Source organism: Coccinella septempunctata, chromosome 2, assembly GCF_907165205.1.
Source record: "Coccinella septempunctata chromosome 2, icCocSept1.1, whole genome shotgun sequence".
NCBI classification, from domain to species: domain Eukaryota; kingdom Metazoa; phylum Arthropoda; class Insecta; order Coleoptera; family Coccinellidae; genus Coccinella; species Coccinella septempunctata.
In genome coordinates, this window is record NC_058190.1 from 21,351,771 (window position 1) to 21,374,327 (window position 22,557).

General features: G+C 35.0%; 1 protein-coding gene across 4 annotated transcripts in view; it reads left to right on the forward strand.

The window, feature by feature from the left end:
• The window catches only part of LOC123307709 (ubiquitin carboxyl-terminal hydrolase 34), a 177,075-nt gene extending 159,002 nt beyond the window's left edge, over positions 1 to 18,073 (forward strand). For all 4 annotated transcript variants that reach the window (XM_044890118.1, XM_044890121.1, XM_044890119.1 and 1 more), the window contains 2 exons: positions 869 to 1,109; positions 17,575 to 18,073. In XM_044890118.1, the coding sequence (XP_044746053.1) occupies positions 869 to 1,109; positions 17,575 to 17,804 (471 nt within the window). In that variant the 3' untranslated portion in view covers positions 17,805 to 18,073. The remainder of the gene's footprint in view (positions 1 to 868; positions 1,110 to 17,574) is intronic.
• The last annotated feature ends 4,484 nt before the right edge of the window (positions 18,074 to 22,557 follow it).

A 22,557-nucleotide genomic window follows, 5' to 3' on the forward strand; every position in this document is an offset into this window, starting at 1 on the left:
GTTTGGCGTTAAGTACCTAGCACTGAACCAAGAATTCATAAATTGGTGAAGAGTATGCAGTGAAAAAATTCGCATTGAAATAATAAACCTTCTCTGTATATTTATCTGTTTAAAAATACAAATATGAAATACTGTTGGCTCTGAATGATTGTTGGTCTGTTTCGTTCATTCAAATTTATAACTACAACAACCTTGTTTATTCATTTACAAAAATTGACATTTACGTACTTAATATTACCTCCGAACAGTTGGTGGTCCGTGACAAGACAACAATGTTGTCAAATGGTCTCTGATCACTAAAAGGTTAAGAATCACTGATCTAGATAATAGGGTTCCCTAGCTACGTTATTGGCCCACAATCACTTCATCTCCTTCCCAATAGGCGCTATTTGTATTGCGCCCCCTTTCAAGCCTCCTTTCTATATTTTTCTGGTTTGTACCAAATATTCCGGGGTTATTGTCGGTGCCTTGTTTTACCTAAACTTTTCCGAATGAAATGCAACTGTAAAGAAAATCCTTTTTGATTTGTAACAAGAACGACGGCTGAGGAATGCTAGCACTTAAGGCCAATTTCACCAAAGATATGAGCTGAGATTTGACGTCGCTTTATGGCGATGACGCATCTTAACTTCTGTTAAAATGAGTTAAATACCGTCTGGTGAAATTGGCTCTTAATTTAATTAGCCAAAATGATAGAAATAGCTTAATAATCTTACTACGACCATAAAATAGAGATGGGAGGAACAGGAAGGGTAACGCAAAGCCAGGCTCTTTTACAACGTTTTTTCAATGATATTGCGAAAAATATTGATTGATTAAAATGTGGAGTAATGTTGAAATTTTCATGAAATTACTCGGTTTCTTCCAGATTTCTGAACATGTTTTAACAGAACAAACATTAACCATGATTGATAATACCGTAGTAACATTGAGCGAACAAGTTTCTTCTTTGGATATCCAAAAAACCGCACAAAGGCTCTCTGGTGATCTCAGAGCTCTCATTTTAGTATACAACAGTCCTGAAGCTGTTCCTCCTCCTTTATTGAAATCTACGTTGAAGCAATTGCAAACAAGGGTCACAGAAGAATTGGGAGAACTGCAATCCAAAGGTGAGTTTTATTTCAAGTTGATTTGTTTTTTATATGGTATTTGATTGTCAATTGTGCCCTTTAAATTATTGTTATTAAACATTTCGAGGCTTAGGAATAAGTAGTAGGTAGTAAGCAGGCTTTAATACCAAGATGATTAATATCGATTGAAATTCAATCTGGGAGGACTCTGCATCTTCTGAAACTCTTTAGTGTTTTCACTCCTCTGAAACAAAATCAATTGAAAAATTGAAATAATCCATTTGCTCCTGCGTAAATTCTTGCACTAATTCAAAAATCAGATTGTTGCCTAAAAATGAACGTAGTCTATATTATTATCAGACGAATTCTTAAGAAATATCCTGAATTGTAATTCGAAGTAACCATTTTTCGTTCATTGCCAGGCAACAATTATTTCTATCAGATTTGCTCATGACAAATTAGTGCAAGAATTTACGCAGGAGCAAATCGATTATTTAAATTTTTTAATTGATTTTGTTTCAGAGGAGTGAAAACTCTAAAGAGTTTCTAAAGATGTAGAGTGAACATGCTCCTCACCATGTGGTTTCTACTTTTTAGTCGCTCATCAAAGAAGATGTTCAGAATCAACGTCGAACGTTGCCCGACGCGCTCCTAATGATAATAAATAGAACGACAACCAACAGAACAACCGCTTCAGACGACCTGGCGATGATTCTGAACGCTACTCTGGATTCGAGCACGGACTACGCGTCGTGTAAACACTGGAGCGAAGATGAGTTTTAATGTGCGAGTCGGTGGTGATGAGATTTGACTCGCGATTGGGTGTGGGTGCGGGTGCGCTTCGTCTAAACACGGCTTTGGGGATAGAGAGGTGGGAATGTTTCCGTTCGACTTCCTAGCATTTGGTTACCAGTCGACATTATGGAGCCATAGACGGTTGAACACCTTGTTTTCACGTACGACAGTTTTGTCCGGAATAATGAGTCTATCATCGATGTACAGAATGGGCAAAATTAAATGGGATTGAATGACCTCTCTTCTCAAAAGATTGGTAATGGCCAAAACCGCAGGTCCGTTGGTGCCCCTAATTCGTGAGGTTTCAGTGATATCGAAAAACAAATGTAACATTCTACAGACACTTTTTAATGTTGTATAATGAAGTGGCTTAGTCAAAGATTTTTTTCAGTCCGCCACTTCTGCGTTATAGTAGAAACTTTCTTTTTTTTTTTTGAATAAACGAAATAGAGGCACCACCTGCCAGAATTTCTAGACACAATAGAATCGTCCCGTTTGTTCAATTGTAATTCGATTGTAGCACCAGCAATATCGGAAGTGTCGCTGGTCAAAATAGATGCACCATAGACCTCAAGGTCGCAATGGAATGTAAGCCTCTCACTAAAATAGTTGAAACTAGTAAGGCAAACGATCTATTTTTTCGGTGGATCCATCCTTTACCACCAAATCAATAAAAAAAACGTCATAAGCGAAAATAAGATCAATCAATCAAATCAACCCGATTCATACACTGTAGTGTTGTTTACCCCCGGCCGCCCAGTTTCAAGAACGACTATTCCACCACGATCAATACCGTAAGTCTGATATCATTGCTGCAGTCTGTTAATTTTTTCCCTTATTTAGAATAGAATGCCAAAGCGAATAATAAGCTATATGCAAGGAGAGATAGAGTGACTTCTTACCAAGGATTATAGATTAGGGTTTATAATTTACAATTTCATACGTTTTTTTTTTCTATTCAGAATATTTTACGGATTTCTACTCCGGGAGAAATATCAGTTCAAAATAGACGGTCAGTAAAATTGATGGATAGAGTAAATAGAGGAATGAATAAATATCCTAATTTAAATTTCTTTTTCATACGGAAAGCCCTAGTGTCCCAGCTCCAACGATTAAAATGAACCACCACTATTCTGTAGACGATGGAGAGCATGTTCCCATAGACTTATTACCCCGGTATATGCATGTTCCCCATATTTTTTCGAATGTGTAAAACGGCTGGCCAATGAAATTGATGAGAAATGTATCAGATTTACTCAGAAAAATTCATATTTCTTTCTGACATTCTATGATCGAGAGTAGAGAGAGAGAAGAGAGAGAGAGAAAATTTATTGCTATAGCAAATGGCTAACGACTTGCGTCTTACTGCCATAGTATTAGGTACATTTCATTGTATATTACAATTCATTCTGAATCTTAATACAGTTATACACTGTTTAGTAAAAAAAAAAAAAATTCATATATTATATGCATATAAACTACAGCCGACGATGGCTGTCATTTGAAATCTTTAATTGTCTCGATTAGAGTTTTGATTGGGTATTTTCTGTTGTGTTCTTGTTGGGGCCTCTGTAGAACAACTGGCTGGAGTATTCTAAGGTTGTTGGGATTTTTTACAAATTTCTTTCCTAAGGCCTGAAATCTGTCGAGAATTGGTTCGATCTTCATTTTTTCATAAAGTAAGGCATTAGGTGGGTTGTGTAGTGGGTTCTCTGGGTGACGTATTTTACTCAGTGTTCTAAGACTGCTTCGTTCTGCCACTTCAATGTTATTTAAGGTAGGTCTTCTGCAATTGCTGAATAGTAGGTGTCCATATTCTACTATTGGTCTACATATGGTCTGATATATCCTAGAAGCTGTTTTGTGGCTTATTCCACGATTCCTGTAGGTTAGGGATCGGAAGTGCTTAGATCTTGCAATTATTTCCTTCTTTTTTTTGTGTGAGTGCAATTTGAAATTTGCTTTGTTGTCCACTGTGATTCCCAGATATTTTGCATTTTGGACTGGTTTTATGTTGTGTTGCATCATCTTTATTGAAGGTGAGGTGTCTGATAATTTGTGGCCAAATATAATAAGCTCGGATTTGTTGGGGTTTGGTAAGAGTCTCCACCTACTCATCCATACAACAATTTTGTCGCAGAGGTCTTGCAGTTTTTCCATGGTGTCTTTCAGCTTTTTGTTATGTGTTACAACCACTGTGTCATCAGCGTACTGAAGGATATAACTCTCAAGTTCTTCTGTTACCTTGTATATATCATATACATAGATATTATATAATAGTGGAGAGAGTGGAGAGCCTTGTGGCACGCCTTGTTGGGGGGTAAAACACGTTGAGAAGTGGCTGTTGATTTTCACCATCAAGCTTCTCTCTTTCAAGAAGTTTTCAATTATTTTTTGAAGGTAAACTGGGGTGTTCAATTGTTGAAGTTTGTACAGAAGACCCTCATGCCACACACTATCAAATGCTTTTTTGATGTCCATGAATATCGCAGCTGACTTGTGCCCTTTTTTCATTGTAGTTTGGATGTTGGAAATCAAGGCTACTAATGGATGAATGGTGGAGTGGTTCTTCTTGAATCCAAACTGTGAGGTGGGAATATTTTGTCCAATTGCATTTTCGAGGCGTGCTTTAATTATTTTTTCGAATGTTTTTCCTATGATTGGCAGAATAGTGATTGGTCGGTAGCTGGACACTTGGTTGCTGTCTGAGCCGTGTTTTGGAACTGATATGATAATGCCCTTTTTCCATTCTACTGGAAAGTATCCGGTATTCAGACAGTGATTGTACATTCTCCTTATTTCCTCATGTATTCTTGGAGTTAGTTGACGTAGTATTTTTCTTGTAAGGTTGTCATAGCCAGGTGCAGAGTTTTTTCCTACTAAAGCTTCTTCGTATTCTGTATCTGATATCTCAGGGACTATACCTATTTTCTTTGTGTCAATTGATTTTCTGTGTTGTTCTATTTTAGTTTTAAAATTTTGGTCGAATGATATGTTGTCATTGGGGGTGAATGTTTCCTGGTAGTATTCCTTGAACGCTGAGGCTATTTCTTCATCTGTTTGATATGTTCTTCCATTCACACTGACCTGGCTTATATTTGCTTTTGTGTTGTATCTGGTTAGCTTCTTTATTTCCTGCCAGTAGCTCCTGCCCTTCATCTCATTGATATTTTCACATGTTTCAATCCACTTGCTTGATCTATATTCCGTTATGAGTTCATGTATTTCTTTGTTGAGCTTGTTGTATAGTTTTCTCAGGTTGGTGTCGTTGTTTACTTTCAATTCTCTGTACAGTTGTTTTTTCTTCTTAATTTGAGTTATGATGTGCGGTGGAAGTGTGTGCAGAAAGTACCTTCTGGTTGTCTTAGGAGTGTGCTCATTTATTAATTCTTGTATTTTGTTTTGGAATTCACTTATGTATGTACCTGTAATTGGATTTTCGGTGTTGATAAATTTTTCCAACTCTTCGGAAACTTTCTGAATGTTGCATTTTTTCAGGTTAAGGAAAATATCTTCATTTGTTTGTGGAACTTGATTAGGGAGAGTTAGAGTTATTTGGATTGCTAGATGGTTCGATCCCAGGTCTGGTATCAGCTCGGTTTGTATGTAGTCCTTTATGTTATTTGTACATAAAATAATGTCTGGAGTACTAGGTGGATTGTTACTCATAATAAATGTAGGTGGAGTCTTGATTTGGGCAAAGTTCGAATTCTCTAAAAACTGGCGGATTTGTTTGTTTTTTCTTTTATTGCAGTTGTAATCGCCAATAAGGAGGGCATATTTGTATTGTGCTGCTTTCCTGAATATGTTTTCTTCGATTTTTGAGTGTGGATGTATATATGTGAGAAAAATATGTAATTTTTCGTTACCGAAGGGTATTGTGCAATGCAGAGTTTCATTGAGTGGGTTGTTCATAACTGGTGGGTTTGCTTTTCCTATCTTGAGTTCTCTGCAGCATTGTATCAAGCTGCCTCCTCTGGTGTTGTCTATTTTGTTACCGATCTTTTTCACGATTGTCCAGTCCCGATATTCTGTGTTGTGTTGTTCGTTTATTTTAGCCTCAACAAATAGGTTACACTTTATATTATTATTTTCGGCAAAATGATTTATTAAGTGTTTTTTTGGAATGTAGCTATTTATGTTGGCATACAGTAATTTTATATTATTGAATGCTTCTACTTGTGCTGGGGATCATATTGTCGTTTATAACTTGAATTTGTGTGCCAGTTGTGGGTTCTGTTGCAATACCTGGGTTTTCCTTGTTCAAATCAAACATTAGGATGTATAGTTGGTTTCCAGAAAATACTGCCGTTGTGTCTATGTTGTGTGCTTCTATGAATCTCTTTTTGAGTTTATTTATGAGTTGTTGCCGATCTGTATTCTTTGGATTATTCAGTTTCTGTATGTATGTGTTGATTATATTGTCATGGATTGTAATAGGCTTATGGATCCGGTTGTTTTTTGTGATTGAGGGTTTAATTTCACTTGATTTTTTATTTATTGACTTAATTTTCACATTTGGGATGCCATCAATAGGTTTTGTAGGCCTTTTTGGGCACTTGATAGACCATGCCACATGATCTTGTCCCCCACAGGCAGTGCAGGAGATTGGCAGAGGAGAAGAACACGAGTTAGTGTGATGATTTCCTTTACATTTATTGCATACCAGGGCTGAGTTGCAGTTGATTGTTGTATGTGTGAATTGATTGCATTTTGCACATGGTACAGGAATTGGTTCCGGAGGAGAGCTGGGGAAAACAGAATAATGTCGACATTTGTAGAAGAACCCCTCTGCCAGGAGAGATTCAAATGCCTTTATATTTCCTGTGTTGATTCTGATCAGTTTTGTTGCTTTTCCTGTTGCTCTAGAGGTAATGCGTTTGCAGAATCGGTGGATAATATTTTGATTTTTCAGTTCCTTGCTTATCTCCTCGTCTGCAATGTCTGAATCTACATTGCTTATGACTACAGAGTAGCTCCCTTGCGTTGAGTTTTTCGTGGGCCTTGTTTTTGTAGAGTTACTTTCTTGAAAGGACTTAATAGTATTGTTGTTCTTCAGAAATTCTAAAATTTTAGTGAGTTTCTCCTTTACGTTGTCCGATTTGATTATGAATCCTTTTTTCGTCTTTAATATGATATCTTTGCTCCTCGGGAAGTGCTGCATCCATAAGTCCGCCATCTGTGTTCTGGGAATGTCGGTTGTTGCTAATAAATGAAAACAATGTTCATAACTTCTGTTAATCTTTTGGAGCATTTGTTGTGAATAGTTCTCTGTTTTTGTGTGGTTTGTGTCAGATGGAAATCCCCTAAATGGGCCATCTCCGTCACTATCGCTTCCTTGGTTGTTGTTAACATTTTGAGGTGTTTGTTTACCATCTGGTGAGACATTATTGGAATTCCCTTGTGTTGGTTGATAATTTTTTGTTTGCTTATCTTGATAGTTGTCTGATTTCTTTTCCTTATTCTTTGCAGATGGAAATGCGGGTTTTTTCGATTGTTGTTGTGTTGGCGAAGTAGGGTTCTTGTCTCTTTTCCTTTTGTATCTTGCTTTTTTCCAAACTCCATTGTCATCCAATTCCATTTCAGAATAGGTACCATCACTTGAAGAAGTCATGTTAAGTTTTCTGACAGTTTTGTATAGAGAATACTTAAATGAAATAAATCTTTCGATGCGCGGTGTGATAGACGTCCGATCGTGGCAGATGCTACACACTGAATGATCGAGAGTATGTTCCTCTTTTTAGTTTTGAAAATTTAAAATGGCCAAGAAAATTTATTTCCCCATGCACCCATGCCATCAATTTTCTTGGATGGCAATTTTAAATTTTGGAAAAAAAAAAAAGAGGAACATGCGCTCCATCGTAAAGAGAATATCGGTTCATTTTCATCGCTGGAGGTGGTTTTTCTGAGTATATTGTGATACATTCCTTTATCCACCAATTTTCTTGGCGGGAGTTATATTTATTAAGGCAGGAAAAGCGTTTTTAAAAAGCTATATTTCGTACAATACGTTTATACAGTGAAAGTTATGTCAGAACTGATTCAATGATGATAAAATTATAATTTATAACCTCGGTACACTTTCTTAGTTCTTGGAAAATGAGACGATGCTGAGATTGCACTTCCTGCGATGTTCCAACGAAGTTCATCGTTCTCGGATATATAACTCCTCCATCCTCAGAAAGGTGCCTACGTAGTGAAGAATGGAACTGCTCTAGCTTGGGATTCTTCTCTCTCTGGTTGATTTCGTGGAACTGCTCGTGGTTGGAATTCTTCTGTTTCTGTTTGATTTCTTGGAACCCTGGATCTTAGCCACAACTTAATTTTCCTCGATCCAAAATAGGAGATAATTATGAAAAATAGCAAATAAATGATAATTATCAGGACTTCATGCAATGATTTGGTACTTTTTTGCTTTTCCATTAAGGGTTGAATTTCCTCTTGTTTCTTCTTCAATTTGTGTATTTGGTCCAATGAAAAATCTTCTAGTTTTATTTTGAATGCAGTTAGGGTTGTTGCATTCAACTCGGCAGCAATTTGAGGAAGGTACATTGGTTCTCCCTCCAAGATTTCCTTGTCGTTGTAGAATTTTTCTTGAGAGTTTTCGAAATGACATCCCTTTGGTACATTTAGCAGGAAGTTTCCCTTCAATGTGCTGACGTCGGTTCTTCTGCATACTGTGCGAATTTTCATCCCAGTTGGAGCTAACATGATGAATCTTCCATTACCAATCTTCTGGACAACGTTCTTGCTAGTTTCCACAGGGTGATTTTGGCAGGAACCAGTGGATTTTTGCAGTTGCAGTAGCTGGAACAGGCAATCTTCTACTTCTGACCCATTATTGAGTTTGTCGTCTTCGCAGTAATATAGTGGGTGTAAATCAATACAAGGCGAAGAGGCGTATTGATACCATTTTTCATTGCTTGTCAGATAGGTATTTTTGGGAATAATAATAGTGTTGTTTATAGTTGGGATTGAAAATAGATGGTAATGAGAAAAAGATTCGGGGTGTACAATAGGAAAATGAAGAACGAAAACAATTCTGAATTCAACGAAATATGCATCTACATTTATCAATTCATAAAATCTGTGATATTCTCTCTCGTCGACGAATATCAGATTACTTGAACCATATAAATTTTTTGTTTTATTGATAATTGAATATAATTCGGAAAATTTAATAATGCTATGATGCAATATTCCGAGTCTGGAAAAACTAATGGCGTTTTCAATTTCATCGATTAATTCTATAATAATATTGATAGATATTCCGATTTGGTCCATGAGATTTTTAATCTGAATATACATATAAAAGTTATCACTTAATTGATTAAATTTTCCTGAAATTCCTTCAAGTTGGGAAGCAATTGTTTTTTGATTATTTCTGAGGACAGAAATAGTTTTATTGAAATTTTCGATTACTTCACCGGTTAATGAAATACCTGCATTTAAATTGAACATAATATCTTTCTGATTATTTTGAAGTTCTTTTAATGCCGATTCATAATGTAATGCGTCATTTGCATCTAAATTACCAGTAATACTTTTTATTATGGTTCCCAATCCATCAATAATTCCTCTTTTTGATCTTCCCATTGGTATCAAACTTTTCAATTTTTGTTTTGCTGAGCTTAATTGATATTCATATAACTTTTTATGATTTTCCAATTCTGTACGAAACACGGAGCTTGAAGTATTTAAAATAATACTAGATACTGTCTTATAATGAAATTCTAAATATCTTAACTGTGTGGAGATGGGTTGAAGGTCATAGTAATGTATGAAACTGTGAAATTTGCTTCTAACTTTCGCTTTCCCTAGGAGAATTGGAAGGACTCCCGGATTGTCCTTCAGGTTTATTATTTGAATATCCTGTGCTGTCACCAGAATCATTAGGATTAGCCTGAAAAAGTTTCTTAGATTTAGTTTTAGGTTTTTTGAGGTTTTGTTTGTGCAAAATTTTCTTATCACTATCTATTTTAATTTTCTGATTACGTAGTACTTTCTCTTTCGAAAATTTTGGAGAAAGCTTATTCCTCATGTTGGATTTAATTTTTCTGTACGCGATAGTACCAGGTTTATACGTTAAAGGATCATGTCTATTTTGATTTTGCTTTTCTATGATATTCTGCTTCCTCTCCCCCATCAGTTCATTCAGTCTTTTGTAAATTTCTCTAGTTTTTTGTTTATGGTTTTCTACATAGTTATTAATAATGGCTTTGTTTACATCTATATTGAGGGGATCCTTACTATTTAAATGGCCGTTAATTATGTCAATAGGTTTCTGCTTTGTCGAGGAATGAATAGAATTATTATATCCAAATATTGCGTAGGGCATTAAGTCTTCAATATTTGATGAATTATTGTTTTTACTTTTTAAAATTCTCAAATGTTCTAATATAGTAGAATGAAATCTTTCGATGATACCATTGGATTGTGAATTATTTACTGTGATATAATGAGGAGAAATTTGGTGTAGTTCAAGAAATTCAGGTACAATACTATTTTTGAACTCTGTTCCATTATCCATCACTACTGTTGACGGTGAACCGTGATGCGTCATGAAAATTACCAGAGATTTTACTATTTCTATAGCTGTAAGAGAAATTAATGGATATGCTTGGGCGTATTTCGAAAAGGCATCGACAATTGTAAGAAATTTTTTGTTTTGTGCTTGAAAAGTGTCAATGTGCACAATTTCGAAGGGTTTACATGGCGTGGGTGTAAGCATTAATTTTTGATTTGGAGGGTCTCTATCATTTTTATAAATTTGACATAATTCGCAATTATTAATATATTCCGTTACATCATTTTGGATACCAGGCCAATAATATGTTCTCTTTACTCTAGAAACAGTTTCAGAAATTCCTCTGTGGTTTGTTTTTCCCTCATGCATATTTTTAACAATTCTAACCTGCTCGTCTTTTTCTTCCACATCTTCTAAGATTTCATTGCACTTCAATAATTTGAAAGCGGATTGTTTAAATGTTTTCCTGAGAATTTCGCATATTTCTTCATAATAGTTATCTTTTGTGAAATACAAAGCGTAAAGAATATTAGGTCTTAAGTATGTTTTGAAAAAGTCAATAATTTCCTTTTTTAAATCGTTAGTAGATATTTGAACAAAAATTCTTTGTTTGCTCGAAAAAATTCTTTTTATTCTAACCTCCGCCGGGGAATGAAAAACAAATTCAAAAACTATTTGATTGTCAAAAATATTTAAAATTTTCTCAGAAATGGGGACTTCTTGAATTGGATTTTCGTGATTGGAATGTATAGTATTACCATCCGATTCATACTGATTTTCAATATTCTTGGAATTGATTAAATCGTCTTGAGATAAGTAATAAATGTTAATATTTATGGTGGAATTTGCAAAAATATAGTTGATCATGCTGAATATTTTTCTCCATTCTAGTCCATCCAAACCACACGAAATTTTTGGTAATGCTAAGGATTTAACACTGTCTTTTTGACACAATTCTTTGAGATTGGAAAGTGATTCGAATACTGCTTCATATCGTGGTTTATGGTAATAAAATTCCTTAGTTATTAAGTAATAAATTTTTCTTTTGTTGTGCGAAATTTTAGCCACTTCTCCAGTTCTTTTATTCTGAGATTTGAGTTCTTGAACTTTACCGAATTTTTCTTTGAAATCAAGTGCAATACCTTTATTCATATAGAAATCTTCAGATACACAATGAGCAAGGGAGTCGGATTCCGGAGCATCAAATAAATTGCCAATTTTTTCGGTCACAGTTGAACAATAATATATTTCATTTGCATTAAAAAGCTTCTCAAATTTCTCGAATGATATCTCCTCAACGTCTGCTTCTTCCAAATTAACAATCATCGACTCGTTATCGTTATTCGTATTTTTCTCGGAAAATTCTTCATTAAATTTCTCCATATAATCAAAAAAATCTTTGTTGTGAATTTCGACTCTCGATAGAGCGTCTGCATTTGTGTTAGAACTACCTTTTTTGTAAACAATTTCGAAATCAAATTCCTCGAGTTTTAATCTCCATCTTAAAAGCTTACTATTAGGCTCCTTAAGTGACATAAGCCATTGTAATGGTTTATGATCTGTTACGATTTTAAATTTTCTGCCAAAAATGTAAGGTCTAAAGTATTTAGTTGCCCAAACGATAGAGAGTAATTCCTTTTCAATTGTACTGTAATTTTGCTCATTATCATTGAGAGTTCTTGATGCATATGCGACAGGCTTATCGTTACCAATTTTTCCTTGTGATAGGACTGCACCAATGGCAAAATTACTAGCGTCTGTAGTTATAATGAATTCTTTTGAAAAGTCCGGATATTGAAGAATAGGTTCGTTCATTAATAAATTTTTACAGTATTCAAAACAGTTGATAAACGATGTGGTGTGCTCGATTTTTGCACCTTTTTTTAAACAGGCTGTTAAAGGTTTGGTAATTCTCGCGAAGTCACGGATAAATTTTCTATAATATCCTAATAACCCTAAAAATCCTTTAATTTCTTTTGTTGTTTTAGGTATTGGGTAATTTTTGATAGCTTGAATTTTGTCTGGATTTGGTTTGACTCCATCTGTTGTTACAATATGCCCCAAATAAGCTACTTCCTTTTTTAGAAATTCTGATTTATCTAACTGAATTTTGAAATTGGCCTCTCTGAGCCTTTTGAAAACTTTTGAAAGATTAACAATATGTTCTTGTAATGATGTTGAAAAGACAATTATGTCATCTAGATAGACTAAACAATTCTCAAGTCCTCTGAGTACGTTATCCATTACCCTTTGAAAGGTAGAACCCGCATTTTTTAATCCGAATGGCATACGTAGAAATTCGTAGTGGCCATTCTCTACATTGAAAGCTGTTTTAGGAATATCAGCAGGATCCATCTCTATTTGGTGAAATCCGCTAGCTAAATCTAGTGTTGAAAAATATTGACATTTGCCGATTTTATCAAGAACATCATTTATATTAGGTATAGGATATTTATCGTCAATAGTCTTCTCATTGAGTTTTCGGAAATCTATGACAACTCTCCATTTTTGTTTACCAGATGCATCAGCTTTTTTTGGTACTACCCAAATCGGCGATGACCAAGGTGACTGGCTGGGTCTGATAATACCTTGTTCTAACATAGAATTTATTTGATTTTTAACTTCCTCTTTATGAATAAAAGGATATCTATAAGATTTTGTGTAGACAGGGATATCGTCTTTAGTTTTAATAGAGTGTTTTATCTGATTTGAAAAAGAAAGGGGTTGATTCTCTAACTTAAAGATATCTGGATATTTTCGACATAATTTTAAAATATGGAATTTTTCTTCTTCATTCATATGATTGGTTCTAATTAATTCTTCTACGCTTATATATTCTGAATTATTATTAGTTTCCATTTGAAAGATTTCGAAATTATTCTGTATAGGAATTGATTCAATCGGTTTATTTAAAATGAGGATAACATCTTCGTTGGTTTCATTACAAATTTCTACGTTTGCTAGGCCATTTTTAGAACAAGTTACAATCTCAGAAATTTCACAAGATTGAATAATTTGTTTCGGTATTATCACGTCACCAGATAGGTGTTTGATTGGAATTTTAGCAATGATTCTAGAATTCGCATCAACTTTAATTTTGAATGGAGCTTTATTTGCTGATTCTTGATATTTTATTCGCATTGTTGAAAAAGGAGTGTTGAGCTTAGAACTATGAAAATCAAGAGACGCATCCAATAGTTTTAGATTATCTAATCCAATTAAACCGTCATAAATATTATGAAACTTGAATAGATAGAATTTGAAATTTTCATTATGTCTATTAAACTCAGCAAATATCGGAATATTGGCACAAAATTGATGATGAGAGGTTTGATGGACTGTTGAGACAGTGAATGGTTCTTTGAATATGAAATTTGAATAATATTTTTTAGCTAAATCTGGATTAATAAAAGATTTTGTTGATCCTGTATCGATTAGTAATTTAAGAGGGGGATTTTTAATTTCAATATATGGTAATTCGCGTTTATCATTAGAAACATGAAATTCTATTATGTGCTGTGGGTCTGAAATTGAACGTTCCGAAAATTTTGTTCGTAATCTTCAGCAATTTCGTCATTTTTGAATTCTTCATTAGAGCTGTGAGGATTATTATGATACTCGGTATTTAAAAGCTCTTCACTTATAAAATTTGGTTTCTGAGGAAAGGATTGATTTTGCCTGTTTGTAAAATATCTATTATTTGTTGAGGTACTCATTGGTTGAGTTCTCTGTTTAGTATGATTAGTAGATATACTCATTGGAGTAGGTGCAGTTTGTTGCTGCTTTCCGAAAACTTGAGCGTTACTGAAAAATTTCGGCTCTTTATAACTTATATTTCTTTGAATAGTAATGGGTCTGCTAGGAAATTGCTGATTCGTAACAAAATTTTGTCGTTCGATGGGTACCATTGTGGAAAAGTTTTGACGAAATTTTGAAAAATTATTTGAATTATTTCTGTGATTACTATAATTCATGAATTTTCTGGAATTATTGATTACCGTTTGATTAGATTTTTGGCAATGTTTTATATTGTCTTCTTCAATTATGAATTGTAGTGCTTGAGATAAAGAATTAGGCCTCATAGCCCTAATAATAGGACCCAAAGGATCTCTTAAACCGGCTAAAAAGGTTTTCAAAGCTTGTTTTTGGAAAAAATCTCTTTTACTTGCTCTAAATCCAACTTCACATTTCAAATCAATATAATTACAAATTGTATTTAATAATGTAATAACTTTTTCATAGAAGTCATGAGGAGATTCTCCGAAGTTTTGCCTCAGATTAACTAGATCCTGATTAAGACAATTCTCATCTCGTTGATCACCGAAGTGTAATAAAAGTGAATTTTTAATGTCGTTCCAATTACTGGTAGCTCCATGAATTGCGACAACTTCTTCCGCTTTGCCGTGAAGCTTATTCAAAATACCATTCAATATCAACACATTTTGGAAGTTATTTTGATTTTCGACATCAAAATAGTGATTTAAAATTGCTTCCGAAGCTTGAATGAACCTATGTAATTTATTCGGATTCCCATCGAAATCGGGAATGATGCTTAAATTTTTGATATCAAAGTTTTCAGGTGCGTTAGGCATATTCAAAATTTTATTATTACTATTAAGTGAAAGATTATTAAATAATTCTAACAAATCTGTCTCTAATTCAGAATTGGTTTCCGCTACAGAATCAATACTAGGATTAGAGGAGTCTGACATCAATGAATAAAAATACGCTCACCACCTTGTTATGATTATCCACAACTGCATAATCTTCTTCCTCCTAGATGGATTTTTGACTGTAACTGCTGTGGGTAGGTTCTCGTTTCACCAAAAAGAGGGTAGAACTCTTGAAGTTTTTCACAATGAAAACTCCGTGAAACTCCGTCGACTGCGCCAGTTATATTTATTAAGGCAGGAAAAGCGTTTTTAAAAAGCTATATTTCGTACAATACGTTTATACAGTGAAAGTTATGTCAGAACTGATTCAATGATGATAAAATTATAATTTATAACCTCGGTACACTTTCTTAGTTCTTGGAAAATGAGACGATGCTGAGATTGCACTTCCTGCGATGTTCCAACGAAGTTCATCGTTCTCGGATATATAACTCGGGCCATTTGGAACTTGAAAAATGAGGGATAGGCGCTTCATCCTAGACTGAATATTTCATTTTGATCCTCGGAGCTGTAGTATGAACAAAAAATTTTGTTGGGGATATTTTAATCATTTTTCTGGAGAAGGAATTCTTAAAACATTCTGAATAGAAAAAAATCGGTTCATTTGATCGTTTGAGGTGACGTTCTAGGGCTGTCAGAATGAAAAAAAAATTTTTTTGAGTACATTCTGATGAATGAATGAGGCGCCTCATCGTAGAATGAATAGTTCATTTTGATCTTCGGAGCTGTAGTATATTATGTTCGGATATTTAAGTCATCCCACTATGTACTTTAGCCACCAATCCTTGAAACATTCTGAATGGAAGAAAAATACAGAGGATTGGTTCATTTTGATCGTTAGAGGTGGGGTTCTAGGGCTGTCAGAATGAAATTTTTTTTATGAGTACATTCTGATACATTCCTCTGTCATTCTGAACTTGAAAAAAGGAGGAATATGAGCGTCATCGTAGTATGAAAATTAATAATGAAATCAGGGATTATAAAACATGATCTATAATCCTTGGTATGAAATGAGTCTTTTTCCTTGCTTAAACTTAGGTAATTTTTCGGTTCGCCATACTATTATGAATATGGGAAAATAAATTAACCGACTGCAGCATTGACATGAGAGATCGGCCGGGATCAAAAATACGATTATATGACGTGAGGGAATAATATTAATTCGAGCAGGATCATACGTTGTAGGTATTAAAACAAATATGGTTCCATCAGGACAATAGTCTTAATCATGAATCAATTTGGAATGTTAGAACATTACAGTTTAAATATCCCATGAGCTGTGATTTTCAACATCAATTCATTTTAGATTTCAGGATACAGAATATATCATAACATTGAATAATTTTATTTAGATAGATTTTCCTTGAACAGATTTTTCTTATATAGATACCTGAAAACTCCCACCTGAGAGTGAATAAACCCTTTACTTACTCAAGATGTTTCTATATCTATATTTTCATTTATTGTTATAAATTGTAAAAATGGGATAAAAAGTGTTTTTGTTTCGGAGGATATTTTTGCCTACAAAACCCCAGTGGCGTAGTTTTCCGGGGTATCTCGTTCATTGGCCTTCAACCTCTAATCTATTTTTCGAGAAAAATGTTCCCATAAAAATGAAGACTACCCACTAGGGCCTAGGGTATCCAACAGACAAAAAAGTGCAGGGCTTACCATAAAAAAAATGTTGTTCGCAAGTCCCAATCTGATTGGTCGCCCAGATTCTCGTTTGATTGTAGTGAATCTGAGCGCAGTATTGCTGGCGCATATAGTTGAGCCTATTCGAAACTCATCATCGCCTCCATTGTTCATCCCTACAACCTATGAAGGGAGTTTGGTGGGCTGTGTCCACGATGTGTTGTTTGCGTGCAATGCCACTTTTCAAAGTTCTGATCCTTGATGATGGAGGGCAACTTGGCACTCGTTCCAACCATAACGCCTTCATCATGGCTCCTGGGAAGGTCGGATCAGCGATACTCTGTAATGACGAAGAAATTGTGAAGGCTTACAGTCTCCTATCTCTTCGCGCTCTTGTTGGCAGCGGATCTTCTCTTCTGGTGAAGCATTCAACCTTTTATAAACTCTATGCTCAGCTTGTGATAAGGCTCGGCCTTTGTCGTTTTCATAATCAAGTCATTCGCCTCCGTGGCGTAGTCATATCTGAACCAATATAGACAAATCCTTACCAAATTATACCTTAACCTTTCTCCAGAATCATTATGTCTGTTGGGGAAAACCACATAAAAATCCGTTCAGTATTTCTTTTCTTGAGTACCAACAAACAGACAGGTATACGCTGAGAGGGACTTGTTCGGAGTGTCTTTTCCACGCGCCCAAAACTTATCCGAACCCCCCTTTATCTAGAGTTTTTTTGCTTCTGCACTCGTTATCAAAATACCTATTATTTACTCGGGGCGAACAATTTGAATAAATGATAATTTTTTCGAATAGAGAGAAGTCTTTTCAGAAGTCTGTCTTTTCCCTGGATTTATCATAACACTTGATTTTTCAGAACTAACCACCACTAAGAAGAATGATGAACCTCTGCCAAGCACCTCAAGAGACATGAAATCTGAAAACTCTCAGGTAGAAAAGTCGAGTACATCGAGATGCGACAGTGATAGTAATACAATGAATAGTTCCGATGAAAGCAACAAAAAACAACCCATCTCTACTGTTAATGTGAAATTATTGAACTCGGTTATTAAAGATCTCCTAGTAGTGGTTGATAAAAAACTTTGAAATTTTTATTATAAATGACCTGTGTATTTTCTGAATGTTACTTGTAGAACAATATTTTTTCCTTATCTTCTACTCTTTATCGAATATATTGAATTCAAATTGTATAGTAAAGCTTTAAATTATGAAATCCTATGGAATATTATAAATGCAGGGTTTTTTTTCATATTTTGTCACTAGTATTAAGGATGAAAAAATATGTTATGCTTTTAATTAAAATTCTACCATATAACTGTTCCATAAGACTGTTAAAATAAAGTATGTCTTTTTGTTATCTGCATTTTATTCATAAAAGCATCGTGCTTTATTTATTAATCTTGATTAATTCTCAACCAAATGCAATCTCGATAAAACATCTGCTTATTGTGCTGGCGTCAGAAATTATAGGTTTCACTAAGCGTATTGCTATGGAAGTCGTCATAATTCTTGCCTTCCCCAACAATAGCTTCACCGAAATTACCTTGCTTTCATACTCAAATCTAAATATACACGAAGCAGCAGCTATCAAGACATGAATATCTTATCTCTTCTGTGCTCGTGCTCTCTTTGAATTTGACAAAAATTAATGATTTTAAATCTTCCAAACAAGTTCTGCTGAGTTATGCAATCTGATCAGTTGAAATGCTCGATCCTAAGAAATTTTCAATTTTTTTTATTTTACCCCTTTCAGACATATAGGTCATTAGCGGTTTCAGTTCTATTTACTGATTGCTGGGTGTGTTGGACGGATAAACCAAACCTGCCACTGCGACCAAGCGGTCTATTGTAGCACACACGCAAGCTAGTAGAGCTAGATCTCTCCCTCCAGTCCCATCCTACTCAAAAAGGAGATGATGTCGGAGGGAGAGTGATTCTTGAGTTCCTCTAGCACCATCTTCGGAGAACCAAATACTCCAAGTCTGACCCTGTCTGCCGCCGGGCAGTCACAGGGGATGTGCTCAATCGTTTCGCCCTCCTCTAATAGTCCAAGAGCCAGAGCCAAAAAAAGTCTCTGAATTTCTTAAGCCTGGTTTTTTCTCAGGTGATTACAATCATAATATACGATAAAATGCTTCGGTCAGTCAAGTGGATGTTAGAACATGTGCGTCTGGTGCGCATTCAAACATGTCGTGATTACCGACATAACAAAATCAATTTCTTAAGGCTGAAACTTTATAAACTTTTGTATTTTGGTATTTAAATCAAAATTATGATAGTCAGCGTCCGATCGGGACACAGCTGGTCAGTCAGCTTTAATGTGCGTAGACTGGACTGGACGTATGACTGGAAAGCATCGAAGGATGATTAATGTCAGTAGAATGCATCAAGAATTGGGAAATTCTGTTTGCAATGCTCTTCCTGGACTGCATGCTTTGACTGGATGTGATTTTAACCCAGCTTATTACAAGAAAGGTAAAAAAAAACCTCTGCAGATAATGAAGCAAAGCGAAGATTTTCAAAAAACATTCGCTGACCTTGGACTTGTAGATGCAAGCAACCAGAATAACATGTTTAATAAGGTTCAAGAATTTGCCATTTATACGGCTTGAAAAAAATAAAATCAATTGACGAGGCAAGATTAGTTTTATTTTCACAGACGTATAAATGTTTAAGCACCACAAATGATCCTTTTAAAATTAAAATAAAGAATGTAGATGAGTCGAGTATGCTCCATGCCAATCGGAATTGATGCAGCAGTTCTTAAGAGTGAGCTTCATTTCAAATATTTGGCGTAATGCTCACCGTCAAATTCCAACGGAGCTATCTCCTACAGACTACGGGTGGAAATTGGTGGATGAGAAATATGACTTTGATTGGTTCAAAGGCGACCAATTACCAGAACTTGTACAAGATGTCATTATTCCACCTCTACAAGAAAATACAGGTATAGAAATATCTTTATCTAGATTAAACAATCACAAAAATACTTTTTTTACTGAATTTTATTTATTTTTCAGATTCTGCAACACCCGAGCTCGACTTGTCAGATCATGATAGTGAAAATGATGATATGGATTCAGATGAAGATTCAGATTATGAATCATGTGATGATTCTTTATAGCTTGTCGTTAATGAATTAAATAAATATTAGAAATGTTTGAAAATCAATGAGTTCTTACTTGTGCGTATACCCATGTTCGTTAAGTATCTTGTTGATTTTGAATGAATTTTATTTCTGAGATTTTAAAGAACAGTTGCTCATTAAAATAAATGTGTTATACTTTGAATGATTATGATGTAATATCTATAGGGAGCGAAAAAATTTAATTTCTTATCCACTGACTGACGGGCGTTGTTCTACGGAATGGCTGACTGACCATTTTATTTATCAATAATATAGGCAGTAGTAGTTACAAAAAAAAATTCACGGTTAATAAACGAATTGCATCCTTATAAACGACGCTACGCACATTGAAGCTGACTGACCAGCTGTGTCCCGATCGGACGTTGACTGACTATAATAATTTTGATATACATACCAAAATACAAAAGTTTATAAAGTTTCAGCCTTAAGAAATTGATTTTGTTATGTCGGTAATCACGACATGTTTGACCGCGCACCAGAAGCACATGTTCTAACATCCACTTGACTGACCGCAGCATTTTATTGTATATTATGATTGTAATCACCTGAGAAAAATCCAGGCTTAAGAAATTCAGAGACTTTTTTTTGGCTCTGGCTCTCCGTCTATAAGCAGAGTCTGCAGAACGGGTCATTGACGATGCTGAGTTTTTTAAGATGGGCTCTGAGTCTACAATGTCCTGTGAAAACCGCCATGATAGATCTCAGATTGGTTCTAGAAAATCCTAGTATCCTATAGCCAACGACTGGTGTATGGGCTGGGAGGCACTGAAATAGCCCTGTGCGAGTGATGCAGTCCAGGACGGTTGCGCCAGTACTCCAGGACCTTTTTTCTTATCCAGCTGTCGCCGTCAGGACCGGCAAACCGGGCACCCTGCACATTCTGGGGGCGGCAAATCAGTTGATAAAACGATACCAATTTCTTAACCCAAATTTTTTTTTCCGTCAAAATCGAAAAGACGAACATTATCTAATAATTATTAGAGTGAAATCGAAAAGGCCGCTTTTTGCCAAACAATTCACATATGTTCTCAAAGTATCGAATAAAAATGCATTTCTGCCATTGCAAACCAAAGGAAAGACTGGTTTGGACTACAAGTTCCTACTTGTAGTGGGGAACTATCCTCGTTGAAGCCGTCCCAGATATTGGATTTCATCAGATCTCTGGAACTGGAAGGCGAGCTGTAAAGGACGCGATGAGAACAGCTCTGTTAGTGGGCACAATAGACCTAAGTCGCAGTGAAGTGTAATACCCCTCCTCACTATACTACACTATGAAAAAAATACGAAGTAAAGCCTGTTATCTTTTCGTGACATACATGATCTATCACATACTTTATGTAACATGTTTATCTTAGTATTACGTCTCTATTACATAATTTTTGTTAAGGTAAAAAATTGTTTACTATTGACTGTTTTTAACGTTCCTTTGTCTCTGGAGTGTAATAGTGTATCCAGAGTGTCTAGTGTATTCATGCTTCGTCTACAGTTATGTAGTTGCGCAGAAACTCTGTAGGATTGCTACGAAAAATCAACAAAATCTCCTCTGAATCGAATATACGATTGCGTCTATTCTCCGCCAGTGATCTCTAAACGAACTTGTTCTTCGCTGAGAGCAAACGCGGCAACCATCTTGCCGAAATTTTCTTGCGAAATTGAGAATACTGCACCTGGTGATATGATTGTAGTCTCAATTATCTCCCACACTTTGATTCGTCGATCACTTAAAACCATATTATTAATGATGATAATAATAATCAATATTAATAATAATAACAAAATCCTCATGGATTTTGTCAATCATTTCCTGGTGTAATTGCAAACATCTACAAGGAGTAGATGTGCCATAGTGCCATGAACCAATTATCTTGATCTGTAAAACTTTTACAGATCCACCATTTTCATAGTGAATTTTTATTGTTTTGAAACGATTTTTGAGTGAAATGGAATTCATTATAACAATTGCCCAAGTTGCTACTATAGATATGTCAAAAACCAAATGTCGAAACTTTCATGTACTTCCGGTGGGTCCATAGTGAAAAACAAAGTTCCTGTTGAAAAACCCTTTATAAACTTCCATGCTCCTCATATAGAAACCTAATGACTGTATGCACCAGAGTTGTTGTCTCTGGTATGCACCGTTTGACTGAACGAAGCTTAAGCTCTAAAACGACGTTTAAGCATATCTCTATGGAAAAAAGGATGTTCAAGGAATTAATCTCGTTTAATTTAAACGGTGCATATGGCCATTAGAAATTTTGCATTATAGCTGATCTCGACTAGAAGAGTCTGGTCTCCGCGTTCCGCTGTTACGTACCGTCACCCTGGCAGTATTTCATGAATGCAGTGCTATGCGTTATCTTTTGAGTTCATTCATCATTTTATGATGAGAATTTTACAAAAATTTCCAAGAATATGAATATTTTATGGATCTAGCTGAAAATATTTCAGTGAAATTAGAATGAAGTTTAAGGTAGTAAAAATCCGCATGAACCATTGAATACACATCCATTATATTATAGAAAAAAAAGTTAAACACAAATAATTTCCATAGTTCAGCCAGTTTTCACGCCAATTATTGCTCTATTCAGTGTTTAATAAAAGTAATTAAAAAAAAATAATTAATTTGTATTTGTAATTTACATATCGTCGTTCTAAGATGCAAATTGCCTGACTCACAAAATGACAATTTTG